At 34.4% G+C, this 19,042-nt stretch overlaps 1 protein-coding gene across 1 annotated transcript in view; it reads right to left on the minus strand.

Moving 5' to 3' along the window:
- The window catches only part of megf10 (multiple EGF-like-domains 10), a 97,384-nt gene that overhangs the window by 74,841 nt on the left and 3,501 nt on the right, over positions 1–19,042 (minus strand). The window contains exon 2 of the mRNA XM_015368634.2: positions 1,416–1,548. Within this exon, the coding sequence (XP_015224120.2) occupies positions 1,416–1,531 (116 nt within the window). The 5' untranslated portion in view covers positions 1,532–1,548. The remainder of the gene's footprint in view (positions 1–1,415; positions 1,549–19,042) is intronic.

Raw genomic sequence — 19,042 nt, forward strand, 5'->3', positions numbered from 1 at the left:
GTATATTTGCTCTGTGCTCAGGATACCACTTAACGTGTAAAAGATGTGATTCCTCAGGACATGCTTATCCCAGTGGTCCCAATGTAATAAAGCAAGAAAGGGCAGCACTAATCCTGGAAAATCACTGTATCTGCAGGGTTTCATTTCAGCTCTGCTCTTAATGACTTACATTTGTCCATTATTGCCTAAATGGGATCAATTGAAAAACTCTTCCATCTTCCATCAATGTTTCAAGTGTGACCAGGATTCTCTATCTCTGTTATAATGTATACAGACCCGGTACTCAATCAATATGGTACTCATAATAAACAGTCATTGTAGCATACTGTAGCTAGCACTGCTTATTTTGGGGGGAATTTTCATTTCAATGTATTTCACATACCCTCAATCACATCTGTGTAATTTCCAGCAAGTTGGACAAACATTTAACAAGATATCCTTCTTAGAGGTGATTGCAAAAGTTTAAAATGAATGTATACAATGTATAATAAATATTAAATCTGTCTGTCTGAATTTTGTTTTTGGCTACAAAATACAGTGAATGTGGAATGTGAGAGATCTCTAAACAAACAGAGCAAAACAAATCAAACTCTTTAACACAAACTGTGAAAAGACAATGTTTCATATTAGTATTTCTTTCATGGACAATGCCAACGGCTGTTAAAATGGCTCAGACAGTGTGAAAACTATCTGGGAAACCTAAGTTTATCTTTGTTCTTTAAAATCTGCTGCTCTTAAATGGGTTATTTTTGAAAGCTTTGGATATCAATTATATGTGAGAAAGAAATATAAAAAATATAGCAAATGATTCCACTTCAGCAAATTTTCATTACTATAATTTTCTTTTTCTTTCCATTGAATTGGTCCAATAGACATTGGAAAGATTAAGTAATAAAAAATATTACCTTTTATCTGTGGTAAGGCTTTGTAACTACTGACCAAAAGTGATTTCCAAAAATCTTGAGAGATCATTTGCACATCTTCCAAGAAGAATGGGAAACAAATTGCACCAAGGAGGTGTGTAAGATTGTCAGAGTCCGTAATTGCTGTGAAAGGTACTTCAACTACTGTATTCACCAATCAGAATATTTATGCAATCAACATATTTCAGTTTTTTCTCTTTAGCTTTTATTTAGTATAAGTTATTTTAACCTTAGAAATTTTAGTTCAGGTTTTGGATAAAATATTATTTAAAAATTTGTATGTCTGGTTTTGTAATTTTCCAAATAGTAAGGGTAGGAATATACAGTATATACAGTACTAGGTGGTGTATTTTACAGCTATAAAAAGCTGTAAAGCTTTTTTTATTTTTTGCAATGGAAACCTGGAAAAGCAAATGATAGAATGCATATAAATTATGCATTGGCACTTCCCAGAAGTGGACTGATTAGTACTAGTTTGGTTTTGGTTTTTACCTTTCCCAGTGGCTGCAAACATTTGGATCCTCAAGGTTGAGCGAAGAAGTTGACCCCATTAAGTAGCATGTCAATGCTATTAAGAGAGATCCACAATGGAGTACAAAATGGGCCATCTTTTCAGATGTTAAACCTGCAAGATAAACCAAGTAATAGTGGATTATAAGACATGTTCTGTTAGTACAAGTACAAGCAGTTGGGCTGCTTCAGGTTTAAGGAGAAAATGTTCATTTGTATTTATTTTTTTAATGAGATACATGAATTGAGACCAAATCCTAATTTACAACAATGCCATTTTTACAGTATGGCACAGATACAGAGTAATGAAAGAAAATAAGTATAAAATTTAAATAACATAACAGTGCTAACAGGTATCAGAAAATATTTACTCTTACATCTGGTAACACCCAGAGATACAAAGTGGATTGTTTTAATTCACTGAGACCAAGCATTAGTCTATAAATTATTCCAAACATTAGCAAGGAGACCAGTGATTTCTCTTTTGCTCTTGCCATATTTTAGATTTAATTTGTTAAATTGTGTTTTTGTTATAATATTTTAATATTAATATGCAAATATTCCAACCTTCCAGGCAGCTAATCCTAGATGATGTTCCAAATAAGAGTCCATTTATAAACTAGTGTCATTTGTCCTCAGAATTCTGAAAAAAAGCTTGGGGTGGAGTTAATTCTGTGTTCCTTAGCCAAGCCAAAGTGAAAAGTGCAGCTGACCAGGAAGTTAAAATTACTTTTTGAGTCAGCTGGAGTTGTGCCTGTTCCCAGCCATGCTTGGTATTTTTGTTTTGATCTTTTCACATTGTGAAAAGAAGCATAGAATTTTACAGTTCCTATTGTCAGCTCAGCTTTTCAATGGCAACTCTATTGGACTCACATACAGCCATGGCACACTAAAAATGAGGAAAAATGTTATATGATTAGAATATCTGTAAAAGCATGAATGGGATTTGCCGCACGTTTTGAAACAATATAGGGTGAAGTCATGTTCACACAATTAATCCTGCTTCTCCAGAAGAATATTTACTGTGGCACTATGTCAGACAAAGCAATTCACAATTTCCCTTTCTTAACTGTATACAATCTGTATAGAGAGGTTATAGACTCTTTAAAGCTGTCTTTTAGGATTAGGGAAATTTAACATAAATTCCAGCTAATCTCAATCACATAGTGTCAAGTCCCACACTCTCCCTCGCAAAAAGCCCTTGCATTCCCACTGTTTCACAATCTCATTCCTAATTGAACCCATCACATTCCCACATGCACCAGATTCCTCAAATTCTCACTCCCAGACCAATTATCCAACCACATCCCTTTTCCTTCATATTTAAAGTTCCCTCACACACCACCCCATACTTACTATTGAGAAGCCTCCTGTAGAATTGTCTTGTGTGCATTTTGATGCCTTTTGACTGATCTCCTGGTACCAAATCTTTGCTCCTGCCTTTTGACCACACCTTTTGGATTTCCCTGGTTACTGGACTCATTGCCACCCTAATTGACCAAGCCCCTGGGCTATGTCTTTTGGGTTGTGCCTGTTCTATTGTGCATTCTGTGAGAATCACGGTTCTGCATAAGGATCCTCCTGTTCTACCAACTAGTTTCCTGACACATAGCCTTTGAATTTAATTTTGTGAGCATTGTACAAGCAAACTCTTGATTATTCACATTACTTTTATATTTTCAAAAGTGTGACTGCAGCATACTGGTAACTAAGTACTAAAATCAGCCTGGGTTCAGTATCATGCAGCAGTCTGGCAGCTCCAATCCTGGAATGGTGTGATCCAGGATAATCATAATTTTCACTCATACATACCAGATGCTGTTAGGTTACATAATCTTTATTTATTCTTACACAGGGACGCAAGGCCAAAAGTCTACAGACATCCAGTATCACTCACTTTACTTGTGTAAATATCAGTGCTAAGCCTGCTCAAACACTTACGGATCTTAGAACTGACCTGTTCTAATAAGGCTGGTATGCCTGGGTTTGCCTTTTCTACACTTGATCACTTCTATCCTAATAGTCTGAGGTAAGGACATGCAGTATTAGGAGAAACAAAAGGCCTTCTAAGATTAGCGTCTAATTCCTAATGCCCCAGAGAAATATGGCCATGAACTACAGTCATTAAGCACAACTTTATCCCTGTAAATGAACTGTATTCATCAGATAAAAGAAACAATTGCTGTAGGCAAAAGTTTATTTTTTATTTGAATGGGCTTCTGCTAATATTTAATGTTCTAATTAAAAGTAAATCTGAAGAGAAAAGATATACAGGAATGTGGGATCATTCAAAAACATGGCAGGACAAGGTCCTTCAATGAGCCAACTACCAGAAATAAAATAAACTAAAATGGCAAATGGCCTGTTCACTCTATAGGCTTTCCCATGTGCTTAAAAGTAGTAAGAAATAACAGAATGACAGTGGTGTGGAGTGCATTAGAATTCAGAGGTATATCAGTTCACTATAGATTTATGACTAGGACATCCAAAGACATGAATTTAAATATTCATTTGAACTGCCAAATCCAATCAGATCATTTCACATTCAAATTGTGAAGCATTCTTTTGGCAAAGGTTACAAATCTGAAGTCATGAAATGCTGACATTACTTTTTATTAATATACATCACTGAAGAAGAGTATTTTTACCGTGTTTGTGATAAGATGTGTTTAAAGTTTATATATGTAGTACTGTATATACAGTACTGTACCTACTGTACAGTACATAGCTACTGTACAGTAGGTAGAGAAAGTAGATAGAACGGCAGCATGTTTTTACGTATACTGTACATAGAAAAGTATCAGAAAAGCAATATAGAAAATGAATCAATTAAATATATTTATAAATATCCAGCTAATTTAAAGGCTACAGTTCTATTTATTTCTCTGTCTAGTTTTTGAACAGGAAAGAACTTAAGGTGAGAAGGATATATCTGAACGGGGGACAATACATAAAGTGGATGAAATTTGTCTTTAGCGCCAGCATTTCATTTTTTCTGAACAACCTGATAATTTAAAGAATAAACAGATATTTGATACATTTAAAAGAAAATGTTGAGACCATTGTTTTACAGGATGCTTCAGCACAAAATGCAAATTGCCATTGTGGTTCAAAGCGGGTGACCTCCGAAGCTTCAGTTCTGAGCATAACAGAGAAATTTCAAAGTCACCATACTGGCCCAGGGGGGTCTGTGGGACCTTATGCTTTCAAGTATACAGTAGTTGAGTTCACATGGATAAATTAGAAGATCAGAGACATGAAGCTTTGCTAGTAAAACTCTGTATCTACTCTTATTTGTTCTATATATATTTTGTAACTTTGTACTGTATGGGCTTTTATGTATAAAGCTAAAAACACAGAAAATTGGTAACTGTGTTCTAAAGTTCAATGCAAAAGTAATTCCTTTATTTTTGTAGCCCATATACTTCTTTTATGTTTCAATTTGATCTATGTGGTTTTTAGAAATATTTTGCTTTAAACATTCTCCACTCAGAGTGGCACCATGGAGCAGTGGTTAGCATTGCTGCCATACTGCTGGGGTCCCGGGTTCGATTTCTATGGTCCTACTTATATACTCAATATATGTTAACAGCTTGACAGAACGTGACAGGAGTAACAACAAGCAACAGAAGAAGGAGCAACAGTAAAGATTTAACTGTGCAAAAATGGTCTCCGATACATAAGAGACAGTTTCAGCAGACTCTGCAGAGTCTACCATTTGTTGACAGCAGCAAACAAAAAAGATATATGACCAAAGTCAGTAGTTGCTCTTGGGAGGTTCAGCTAGATAAGAGAACATCTAAAATTATGAGACAGCACAGAACATTGCAATACATTATGAAGATAAGGAGCTGTTTTTCCAATTAAAGATCGGTAAATTAACTTAAACCATTAAATCATTTGTCTAGTATGCAGATATGGCCAATCAAAGAGTAAAGATCATATGACATTCGTTAATGTGAAAGATAGAAAGAAAGGTGTTAATATAACTTTGAAATTCACAGCACAATCCAACAAGAAGAAATTTAGTCATTTTTATTTGATCTTTCTTACAAAAACTGTGATCGTTACTAATGGAGCAATTTGAGTTGTTCTTAGTGCATAGCATCAAATTAACAAAAGATAAAGTCACAGAAAGCCTGCTGAAGCTTACTGAAATAAACTGCAATTACATTATGTCGTTATTGAAAAAAGTGGGTCCAGCTGGGTATAAGATTACGGTATTGTTGGCATGTACAGTAGGTGGATGCGTTGTCTTTTGCCTGAGCAATATTGTTAACATGGAAAAAAGTGGAGGCTGAAGACAGGACCTTGTACAGTACAGTAGGTCTCCCTTAGTAAGTAGAAAAGGTTGTACAACAAATGTGTCAGACTTTATACTGTTTATGTACTGTCAGTCTAGAACTATGGGAGGGAGTTTATATCAAGACCTGTACTATGTAACTTCTATAAACAAATTATGTAACCCACAGTATCAAATGTCTTAGATATATCTATAAAGACAGCTTTGAAAGTGTGACTTTTATTGAAAGCCATTGTAATATCACTAAAAACTTAACATAACCATGACTAGAATGGAAATGAATGAATTTGAAATCAGACTGCAAATAAGATTAAATATAAATTGCTATCTTAACTGCAGCTTAAACAATCATTGACATTTTTTTTCACATGAACTTAGAAAGGCAATGAAAGGCATTAAAAGCTGGATACAGGTTTATAGGTTTATTGAATTTGAGGTCTAACTTAAAACCCTCAGCAGTTTTAAGAGAGACTGTATTAACCGAGCAGCAAGTTTTAGTTAAAAAATGATTCATACCATGCGGGCGGTGGATTTGTTGCTTTACATTTTTCAAAACCCAACTAATACTTCTGATCTACTTCTGATTTAGTAAGGGGCAACAGCATAAAGCTAAAAGGACTTGACCATATAAAAAACTCAGCTGAATCAACATCAGTGAAAAATGTCAACCAGTCGTACAACTGGCATTAATGAAGCTGATATATAAAATAGCAATGATTTGTTATTCATAAATGTAATCCACTTCCAAAACATCTGATGGTAGGAACAGCTCCATTTGAAGATTCAATGGCTTGTGTGCACTTATTTCTAATGATTTAATGAAATTGGTACATTCTAAAAGGCATTTAGGCTTTAATTCTTTTACTGAATTAAAGGTGACAGCTTGTGTCAAGCTATAAACCAAGAGCTAACTGATTTTTGTAACATGAATGCATGCTTTTTGATAATATTGAAGGATAGGATTGTATCTTATATAACATGAATATAATCAGAGCATTGTTGGATGTTATCTTTTGTAACTGTAATCAGAGTCCTGACAACCTGTTACCTAAAAGCTGCCACTGCTTAATAAGTTTTGTTGAAAACATTTATTTGTGATATTTCACAAATATAAGTACATACAGCAGACAGAGACAATTATTCAATAAAAAAACAGGTGTCATTTGATGAAAACAAAGGAGCAGACTGCAGATTGTTATTAATAGCCTAATGAACAGAGTAACAGACAGGTACTCTTGACCACAAAAAATGTCAGTTGAGCCAAAAAGTAGAAGTGGCTACTAAGATATGGTTTGACAAAAGCTGTTTGTTACACACTATAATGATAAACCTCCCCAAGAAAACTGGCAGAGGAGAAGCACTGAAATAAAGTAATTCAGTGGAAAAATAAAGGCCTGATGATCGCTTCACCTCTGGAGCCTGGACTCTGATGCACACTTATCTATGATACCTTCAATATTACTAAAAACATTAAAAGGAACCAGGTATCTTCAACTGAAGGCACGAAATAAATTCTGATTCGATTTAGTAAAGCTAGATCATGATGAAAACTGTGTTCAATAAATTCTTGAGTATTCTTTTAGATGAAACCAGAGGATAAAGATTCTCTTGCTGCTTCCAACATTCAACAAAACAACGTTTGTTGAGATCCTTACATTATACTGTAAACCGGTACTTGACATGAGTATTCGCTGAGTGCAATGTCAAACAAGGTTGATTTGTTTGGTGATTTAGACCCAGGTTCAGCAGGTTGGGTTAAAAAATCCAATCAAATCAAATAAAAAACAAATAATTTGTATTGAGGTCAGTATTTCAACATATCAAAGTTTAAATCTTTCTACAACTAACTCAAGAGTTCAAGAAAGATGACATAAGTTACTAAATCAAGGTGTAAGTGGTGGCTGCAGGAGCAGAGCGTAGTCTATAGCATCTTTCAGCTGTTGTTCATTTTTGGAGAACTGGATTTACATTATGCGTAAATTAAATTGTCTGGGAATTAATTTAGAGAGCAATGTAAGCAATCTTCAATGCATACAGTATGGCAATCCAGCCTCCCTGAAAGATCTATCCACACAAAACCAATATACCCATTTTTCGACATTTCAGTATCATTAACAATTTTTTAAAATAACTCACCTGGAATAACTAGCATGTAGAGAAGACATAAAAGTTCATACTTAAGCTAATTGAATTTAGAAAGCAGGCTGCATTTGTTACGATTAATAAAACCGAGGCTTTTAGAATAACAAAAAAACATTATTAGAGAGCTACTGTACTATATGTGTCAGCTGTAAGGTTACTTCTCAGAGGACACAGGTTAGGACGAATATTGCCAAAACACAGCAAAAATAATAATGTATTCCTAAGAAAATATCACATGAATTGTACTACACATACAGCACTTGAATATGGCCCTTTGTCTCTTATGATAATGTTCTCTAGTCACTTGAGGACTAATACGTGATCTGATACACACTGCCTGATTACATAAGGTCAGTAATTCATTAGGGTTCCATTGTCTATTTAATTTGCTGTTTGTTCATCCAAGATGGCATCTTGGATGTGTTAAGCAATAAGGATTCCACATCACTGCACCTCCGCCAACTTGGGGGACCACACAAGCAGTTTAACTAGAAGCAATTTGCACCATGCAGCACTGAGCTATCTGTAGTCTAGGCCCAGAGATCCTGAGCACTTCCACTGGGGATATCTTTTTTCATAGCACTTTCAACAACCCATCTAATGAAGACCAAACTGACACAACCACAATGATAACTATAATGGCACTACTAATAGCAAAATATTAAAACTCTGTTACTGTATATCAAGTCATAAAGACATCAGAGCATTTGTTTTGTCAAGATGTGATATCAGACCTTTACTACGCATTTACAAATGTCTACTTTCTGGGCAGCTGGATTAGATAATAGCATTTCCTTAAAAAAAGTAATGGTTCTTGCTTATAAAGTAACACATTTATGGGGCACCAGCTATTTCTAAACTTCAATCCAGAATTACTTGGAACGAATATTTCAACATACAGCATATCTATACACCAATCCAAACAGAGATTTAAGATGCAAGGCATGAGGTATATTGTTACTCAGTGGGTGTTGGTCTTAAAATACAGCTGGTGTTAATGACTAACAAATGCATACATTTTTCCTTTAGATATATAGACACAGTAGAGCATGGTACTAATAACACTGTACCTGTTGCCAACTAGGAGAGGTCAATTATTCCGTTTAATATGACTCTGTTTAGATGGTGCCAATAACTGACCATTGCAAAAAAATCATATGAATCCAGTCCAGGCACTCAGGTTTTGCAGCCAAGAAAAATGCTTTACCAGCTCCAGACTAAATAGCAGCAGTCACTAGGAATATATTTCACTGTGTCTTTTCCTTTTAGATTATAGATCATTTGTTCTTTTATTGTCTGGATTTTTAAAAATTTTTCAAATGGAATAGAAAGGTAAAGGGTGTTTCATTTCCTATGTTCAGGATATCAGTTTTGGAATGTCGCAGGTTTAGCTTTATCAATAAGCACTTTATTCCATCACCTTTAGATGCTGTAAATTGCTGCTTTCAATGTTATATAATCCTTTACTTCTTAATGTAACCAAAACGTTTTGTCAAATGAAAATGTGTGCACTGTGTACACTGTTTAATATACATACTCTAGGTTCTATGTGGCTTTCTGAGTGAATTTTAGAAGTTCCATCTGCTTTTTCCAGAAAGTAAACTAAATCAATGGGTTTAAAGTACTTAAAAGATTTGTAAAATAAACTCTACAGATGTAAACATTATATGACAATTCATTTAGCACAGACTCCTTAATTTTATCATGGCAGATATGTTTTTAAACAAGCAAGAGGAAGTCACTTCCACACTAGCAAGAGCTAAAAAACAAAAACAATGTTTTGGACGTGGAGACTTCAGGTGCCAATCTGACCTGCCTTCCTTCATTTATATCACAAGCTCATTGGCTAGTCTATAAAATGTTAGTCTAAATGTTTTAAATGTGTTATTTAAAGTAACAGAAGAACATCTAAAAAACTGTGTGTGTTTGAATATTTTTAATAAAAAGAACAAAACACAAATATACTGTATCTAAAGAAGTTAAGAGCTGTTGTTGCCCCCTGCCCCCACCCTTCCATCATCAACGGCCTTGATTGACTAGGGAGAGTGCAGGAATCAAAAACGTTACCAACAATGGGCATATTGTACAAGACTGGGTCCTGATGTCATCTAGGCCCCCACAATGTTTTGTCTTGGAAATGAGCAGTGCATTTCCTCATTTCAATGTTGAAACCTCACTTTCTGCTGGAAAATAAATTCCTCTTGTGTCTCTGATAACATATCAACAAAGCATTCTTGAAATTGGTAGTCTCATCACATCTTGAATAGTGATGCAAGCATTCAGAAGAGCAGTGCTGAAAAAGCACCTTTTTCAATGCTTTGCCTCATTATTCTGGAACCATGCTGTTTCCACATCTTTGATCGATCTCTGTCATCAACATGTGCACTTTTGCCTTTTTAGACCACAGTAACCTTACTCATGTCATGCTTGTAGCAGTATAGTATCTTTCAGATTTAATTAAAGGGATTTTTCTAAAGACTATTATCCTATTTTAAAACATTTTAATTATCCGACAGCATTCTAAATGATTCTTTATATCTGACATACAACTCTATCTACGGTTTTAGTATTCAATCATGTTGTTTTTAATTATTAGTGAGTATAATCCTTCTTTTTTTAACTTGTTCATGTTACAACTGTAAACTGCAGATAATTTAATTACATTTATCTCTCATTCAAAGAAAATTGCCACAAATCTGAAATGAAATACAATTTGTGATTTTGAAAAAAAAGACTTCTTCAAAGTTTGTTCAAGTCACCAACAGGACTGCTTCCAGCATGAACCCTCTAGTCTATATATTGCCAGATCTTCAATATTACATAAGCAGGTTATGTACTGTACTGTACATGTGCCACAAGGTTATGATTGGCTTCAGTCAACTACAGCATCACTGTCTCGTTAGCTTGTTCAAAACTCAATGCTGTGATTAGGCTGGTGTATTTTAGATTGTGGTGCTGTCAGTGACAATTTACTAAATTGATGGCAACCCAGAAGTAGAGATTGTAGGACTCTGAGAGCCCAAGTGACTCAAAGACAGGTGGGCTGAAGGAGTCCACCAACATTTTCTCATTCTTCCCTGTGTGCAGTCACAGGGTTCATAGCAGTGATCCAAATGCACAATCAGGTAGGTATAACCTATTTTCCATTCAAAATAACAAAATGTGTCAAGTTACATTTTTTTAAAATGCTGTACGTAAGCACTTTCTTAGTTTGTTTATATCTATATTATTTTTATTTACTTATTAACAAATATAATTCCTTTAATTTGCCATCATTACCTCACCTCAAATGGAGTTATTCAAAACATTATTTTCCAGTAATCTATGCATTTATGTAAGTTTTGTTGTGATACAGTATATTAATTTTGCTGCAAGGGAACTGCAAAACAGGTAGATGTAAGTCAGGGAGGTTAATATTTACACCATCTGTAAACGGAGATGGTGGGGTTGGAGAGATGGATTTAAAGCTCAGGTTTCATTGGACTAACATGTCACAGCTGCACAACAAATTCTCAACAACTGTTCTACATATAGACAAGAGAGTTTCTGTCTCTAAGCAAGCCACATACTGTACAAGGAGCCTGCCTACAGGATTAAAGAATTGCTAGAAGCCTTTGATAAATGAGGCAGTGTCCACTGGGGGCGTTTATAGTCTTTATAAGATAGTAGATGGCATTACCTCTGATATGTCTCCAAACACTTGAAGAAGCTACAGTAATAAACTTTGAGGCTTCAGTTTACAACCATATGTTGTCTATTTATCAAATCATTAAATCCAATCCAAATAAATAACTTGATTGATAGAATTATGAAGTAATGTCTCTTTTAAACACTTGCATTAAAAATGGTAATTTACTTAATGTTTTGGTCAATATATGAACATTGCATTGTCACAGAGTTTTTTTTTTAATGTATCTTTCAAATCATGATTCATATTCAACAGCCCCACAAAATTGTCAAAAAATTAGATTACCTAAACTACCGCAATTGGCCACCTATTTTATGTCATTTTTTGCTTGATCTAATGCAAAATCAACCAAAATGTTTGATGCAATAAATCAAATTTCAATTACCCTTTTCACATTATTTTCCTTATTTCAGATACAAGAAGGAGTTTTAAGATAATGAATGAAATGAGTAACAACACAAGACATAAGATTTAGTGCTTTTTTATTTATGAATCCTTTAAAATCTGGATTATGTATTTATCCAAAGTAATTTACTGCATATTTGTACCTATTTTTATAGCAGGTCATTTCCCTCAAGCAATCAGAGCAAAGTACCCTGCTGAAGGTTACAACTGCAGTGCCACATATAGGATTTGGATACTCAACATTCTAGTTATAATTCCAGAGCTTTAATCACTTACCTACAACTCTGCCTATTCATTTCCGTCCAGTAAAATATAAAGGCATGCAGTGCACAAAATACCAACAGATACCGTACCCGTCACGCATTTGTATAGTCACTGCATAAACTGTTCCTGAGGGCATGCTATTAATGCACAATTGTGAGAACATTGTCCACAGCTGATGGTGACATCCAAACCACAAAGCACTTTCCTATTGCTAAAGTTATAATAAATATGCCAATGTTCATTTAATGTGGGTATTCATGACTTGCCACAAAACCTTCAAGATGCTCGGTATCTTGCAGTCTTATGAATGAGGGGTGTATTTCTCCCTCAAAGAGTGTTAACTCTACAGGAGGCACCTTGGTGCTTGCAGTGTGAAAAATGGTGGATGGTTCAAACATCATACATTGTACAAAATGGACATAGTCCTCAATCCTTCCATTTAAATATAAGGGTTACAAATTTGAAACATGAAAAAATAATTGATGCGTCTGAAAAAAAGATTGAACGAAAGATTGAAAGATTGAAAGAAACGTAAAAAAACAATTTGATTTAGTGTATGGCTATCCTAAGAGATGGGATTCAAGGAATAGAAATAAGAACATAAGAAAGACTATGATGACATAAACGTTTGTAACCTGTATGAACCATTGCGTGCCCAAGACAAGAAAGGTTATTTTTTCGGAAACTCACTCAAGGCCAATTTAAGCATACATCAAAGAAAAAATAAGAAAAAAATCCAAATCCAAAGTAAAATTTACATCTGGCCAAAATATTTCAAAGTCAAATACATAAATACCATTACATAGGAACAAGTAAAAGGTTTATTCCATGCTGAAAAAAAGAAGAAAGAGAACACAACGTTTCGGCCGTGGAGCCTTCTTTAGGTGTGTGACACTTGAAGAAGGCTCCACGGCCGAAACGTTGTGTTCTCTTTCTTGTTTTTTTCAGCATGGAATAAACCTATTACTTATTCCTTTGCAGCCTACGCATGCTGACGCAGATACCCACCTGAACTAATACCATTACATGCCAGCTTTCCAACAGTTTAATACATTTGAATCTTAATACAATTATGCTACATTCAGTTTGGCTGTGAAGTGATTTCCTGATTAACAGTTCGAAGAAGCCAATAAATATATACTTAATAAAGTTTATAATTAAAATCTAACATACCAGTATGTTTCCACACTAATATTATCATTTCTAACAATAATTGCTGAAGCAATCATGCTGGAGCAGGAGGTTAATTTAAGACCCTTGATTAGACTAATGACTGACAATTTATTTTTCTTGCTTCCTGCATAAAGCTTTAGCCACCTGAAGCATTTCAGAAAAGTCACAGACTATTTACATATTGTTCTCAGCAGCTGGGGGTAGGGGCAGTCTTTCTGATGAGGGCAAGCTGCTAGAAAGAAACTCAGTGTTTTGTCTCTGGTTTTCTGACTTTCTTAAAAGGCTGAGGAGAAATGGTGAATTCCACCATACTGTCACAAAGAAAAAAATATAACTTGTGCAAATTGTTTCCCCCCTTTGGAAAGGTCTCATTCACCTTACCCACTGAGCTGTGCTCCGTTAGGATGATCACTCTTCCAGGAAAGTCTGGCTTTTTATTTTGCTTTTTATGGGACATGCAGCAGTGCCCGGCAGGACATGATTTGAAAAAGAGGCCTCCGCAAGATTAAAGCCCTGAAACTTTCAGGGGTCCAAAATGATTGCAAAAGTTGGAAACCGGATAAAGTCTGTTGTTAAATGACTTTCAACCATAAACAGCTCTGTAAAAAAAGTACCCCGATGACATTCCCTGACACATTTTACGGAACTGATTCAAGTTACTGTATCCATAGAGTTGAGAATAGAAGTTTGTCTGAGAAATAAATTTACATTTTAATTGATTCTAAAAAGCATTAAAAACGTTATCCAATATAGCCTTCAGTTTTCTAAAATTAGTCAAGCAAAAGAAAAAGAACATACCCACACAATAGTTTACAATTGGAAACGTTTTTAATTCTGAAGTGTTTTTCATGGCACTTCAAAAGCCCTTCACGAGTAATTTTTAAATTCAGTAGAAAATATATCAAACAAATGCAATTACAATTTAAAAGACAAGGTACAACAATTCATTAATTTTTGTCTAATAAGTTTTTAAAATGCCAAAATAAAAACAGAAAACACATTCATGATCCACACTTTAATCAGTATAATTATGAAAATGTTTTATCATTTTTTATTGTAGTCACTTTTTGAGCTGCAGGTAGATAGGGAAAGGCAGGTTTACAAGACATTAAAAATGCAAGGCTTAAGAGAGGGACTGAATTAACTGCTAAATCATTTTGCTAAATTTTAATGATAAATTTTATTTTTGGAATTATTTTATGACTATTAACTATAGCTAACTGGGTGATTAATTGCAAAAATATATGTGTTGCTAGATCACCAAATCAAATTTGTACAAATACTTACATCTTCAAGAAAAAAACAAACTTTGAAATAAAACCTCCTGTTTATTTTGGAATCTAACATTGTATTGGCAAAATATGAGTGGAAATAACATTTGGAGGTGCAGATGCAAGTCACCAAAGTACACTGTGTGCTCCTTTAGTCTGCTGCCCATTTCTGGCCCACTCTAGGTAAACCATACTTTCAGAAGGACTGTAGCCACAATGTGGTCAATACCATTTATATGACTTGATTGGCCGGCTGTGACAATTAGGATGTTTATACTCTTTTTGGTAGGGGATGCTTGTGGTATGCATAATACTGTATGTTCAATTTATTAATGGAAAATGTGAAAATGTTGACCCAGCTCATTCCTTCCATGCAATGTAAAGATGGAAAGAGAGTGAGGGCACAAACACAACATAATCTACCTAATAACAACATGAAACTGATCTTGGGCGGACTGTGTTCATCTGATACCTGGCTAAAGTGAGCCATTAAAACTACTTCTATGCCAGAAATGGTTTGTAATCTGACAGCCTAGGTGAGACATTTTCTTCTGTGCATTGTGTAATCTTACCTGTGTTCCCTGTGTAACACAGTGTTCCCTGCATTAATGAGAAAAGCAATATATGGTAATCCAATATTAATCCCACTTGTATTTTTCTGAAATTACGTATGTCTAGAACTGAGTCTTTCCTCCAAACCTCAGTGTATTTGTGCTTATTAGTCTCTATAGCCATAGATCTGTTAAATACACAATTTAGGCAACATGATACCTTGTGCACTGGTTAAAACAATAACTCAATCTTTTCAGTCTTTCCTCTACCTGGCATATACAGTAAATCCGCAGAGAATTTTCAAAAGTCAAAAGTAAAACCTTGCCTCATTTTTACTGCAATGTTACCTGCTGAGTTTTCCCAATCTGTTAAAGTAACAGGTCATATTTTTTATACAAAAAAGTGGAAAATTCCATATTTTAGATGGATGTTGTATTTCAAATAAATAGTACTGTACTGTATGTTCAATGGTTTAACTAAAGAGCAACATTTCTTTGCAAATAATCTAAGCGTTGGCTGTCTCACAAAGCAACCTGTCTATCTCACAATTAAGTTGACAAAAAACATTTTTGCGGGAAGCTTGCACATATAAGTTTATTGCTAGGTTAATTGGGATCAACAGGATGTGAATTCCCTCTGATTCTAATTTTGAAAATGTAGGAAAAGTCCAATTAACCTATAGTTGGAAACAGCAAAATGTACAAAAACAGAACAACATATGGGTTCTCTGTGTCTATGAGTAAAGGAATAGGTTTTGCAGCTGCATAATTGTTCAAATTTTATATCTTTTACATCACATCTTGCTTTTGGAATCTGGATTGAGTTGAACTAAAATGACTACAAATACAAAGTCCAAACTCAGCAATAATCCATATCACACAATAGTGGAAAACTTCATCACTGTATAATAAAAATGGCATTTGACCACAATGAGTAGCCAATGGGACAGGAGTGCAAATAGAATGAACTGACATTACTGTATATCTACTCTACCTATTACATACGGTAAAGTTCTTGAAGGCATAAGTTATTCAAGAACGAAATATATAAAGTGCAATCATGTTTTATATTTATATTTTGGCTATTTGTTACATTTTTTGTTAAGAAGTGAAATGAATATTATGCACATTCTGGTTCTAATTGTATTTTCCTACTGTATCAAATTGGTTATTCAGTTACGTGAAAAAAAGCTATTTCCACAGTAATTTTTCTCAGAAAATATAAGCTATTCAAAAAATGAAATGTGTTAGCAGGGGTTTACCAAAATAGAATGCATGATCTTTATTGCTTGAATGTCTACTTGAAGTCCAGAAATAAGATGTGCTGTACTTGGAAAGGGCAGATTTTCATTCCAACCGAAATTATGTAGTCTGTCAAATTCCTCTCTATTTGGAATTCAAAAACAAATGCTTTCATGTTGTATTGAATAGTTTGGTTATTAAGTAAGATTACCCACACTCAGCAGAGCCTGGAATTAGGTTACAGAAATTTAATTGACCGTTTGGCCATGGCAGATGACATCTTAATGGCTTAAATTAGTAAATTTAGCCTTTTTAAATACAGTACTGTATATACTCTTATGTTTAAATAAACATTAGAAATAGAACATTGCACATGGCAATGAATGTTTGACAATTTGTACATCATATTTGTATTCATTTTTATGTGAAAGCATTCAATAAGAGCTAATGAAAAAGTTAAAATACAGGAGTAGAATGATAACAGAAACTACATAAAGCAATTCAACAGCAGAGATAATCTTACAGAAAGAATTTAGCCAATGATAATGTCTTTTTGGAAAAGATAAGACGTTTTTGCCATCAGAGTAAGAAAAGGATTACATAATGTTTTAATACAAACAGGTCTTCAATTCATTCATATGCCAACATATAATTCTACAGTCAAAGATATTTAAGACTCACTGGTGCAACGCCTTGTCTGTCTTATCTGTTAAATCCCGGGGTAGTGACATTAATTATAATAATCTTTATTTTATCCATCAACTTCCATGTACAATGTCCCAAAGAATTTCACACATAAAATTTTAAAGGGCAACTAAAACAATTACATTACAATGATTACTTATGTTCAAAAGACTGTCACAATCTAGGGCAGAGTGGAGATGGAAAAAAAACTAAATAGAAGTAGTTATAATTTGATGCAGATGAGTTCTTCATTCCCTGGCACAGCTCTGGTAAATGAGTAATAAATCACAAGCAAATAAAAAATAAAATAACAAAATAACACAGCTAAACCACACCACACAGAATGTCACAGTACATACTGGACAACATTAATCATCGCTAAAAGAAATATTACATCTCAGAGGCTTATGTTCTACAGACCTAGAAACCCAGAATGCTACAGTACAGTAGCTCTTTAACTTGATATCCAATGCAGTACCTTGACAGGTTAACAAGAGAATTACCCTGAGTCCCAACTTAAATAATATCACCAAAGGCTAAATTTCCCTTCCTACAACTTGAAAGCCCAAAAGTGAATGGGAATCTGTCTCGCTATTCTAAAATGTATAACCAACTAGGAAAGAACATTTTATCCTGAGGATTCCACAATTAAGGAAATGCCTATTTTAGGAAATTTGGAGAACAGAGAAAGCTCTAAAAAGGTTCAAATTACCAAGCTAGAATCTGGTGCCCAAGACTGATCATAACAAGGTCCTCTTGTCTGGCACACACTTTTCTTTCTTTTGCATGCTGTTTCCCTGTGTTGAATGTTTATCCTTTATTATGATTAACCAGAGTAATTCACCAGAAACCTCTCTTTCCTCATCTGTTTACCAGCCTGTAAGCCTGTAAATGCACTATCTGATCAAGGTCTTGGGTAGATTTACAGATACTCTCATGGATACCTTAATATAACAGTAATAGGATCAGACAATAATAGCCAAAGAATAGAAATTTGTTTTTAATTTACATTTAAAAGTGTTAACATAATCACCATCCCTTTTGTTGTTTGGAAGGCTGTTACACTGTTTTGGTACTGTAAAAGACAAGAAAATGGTTTGTTCGACAAAACAACACTGCTTAACTATTTTATTTTGATTAAAGGCTAGAGCCAGATGAACAAAGGCTATGCTAAGTATTGTATAGAGACATGAGATCATAAATGCTAACCCAGAGTGCTAAACCACTCAGTACCTTAAAAACCAGGAAAAGGTTTTAATATTTCATTCTGGCCTCCACTGGGAGCCAGTACAGAAAAATTAAGGTTGGAGTGATACAATCATAAAACTTTGTTTTAGTTCGAAGTCGTCCTTTGAGTAAATTTAGAAAAACATAGATCCACTACTGTGTTTTGAGACCCATCTGAAAAATGTGATTAAGACCTTTTTTCATTTTAGAAATGTTGCTTGCATATTTCTCAGATAAAACACTCCTCATTATGTTGCAATATGTCCCATATTTTACAGCTAGGTTTTAAACTGACACCAGACCTGGGAAACATATTTCACCTGTGCTTAAATTTCTACATTGGTTCCCTAAAAAGTCATATAGTAACAAGATCTTACATAAAATGTCTTATAAGGCTCTGAACAATCTGGCTCCATCATACATTTGTGTTTGAAATTATTATCATTGTTTTCATCATTAGAAATGTAATAGAAGCCTAGCCGTTTTAAATTTTGTTTTCAATTTACAAACTACACCCCTTTCAATAATGCTCTCCAGAGCTTAGGTTGACTGCTTACATAACTATAGAAAAAACATTGTAGGATAGCCACTGCCACCTTATTTACTTGCTGTCCAAAAACATTTACAGTACATTAAAACAAAGTACTATTCAGCTTCTT

Source organism: Lepisosteus oculatus, chromosome 3 (assembly GCF_040954835.1).
Source record: "Lepisosteus oculatus isolate fLepOcu1 chromosome 3, fLepOcu1.hap2, whole genome shotgun sequence".
NCBI classification, from domain to species: domain Eukaryota; kingdom Metazoa; phylum Chordata; class Actinopteri; order Semionotiformes; family Lepisosteidae; genus Lepisosteus; species Lepisosteus oculatus.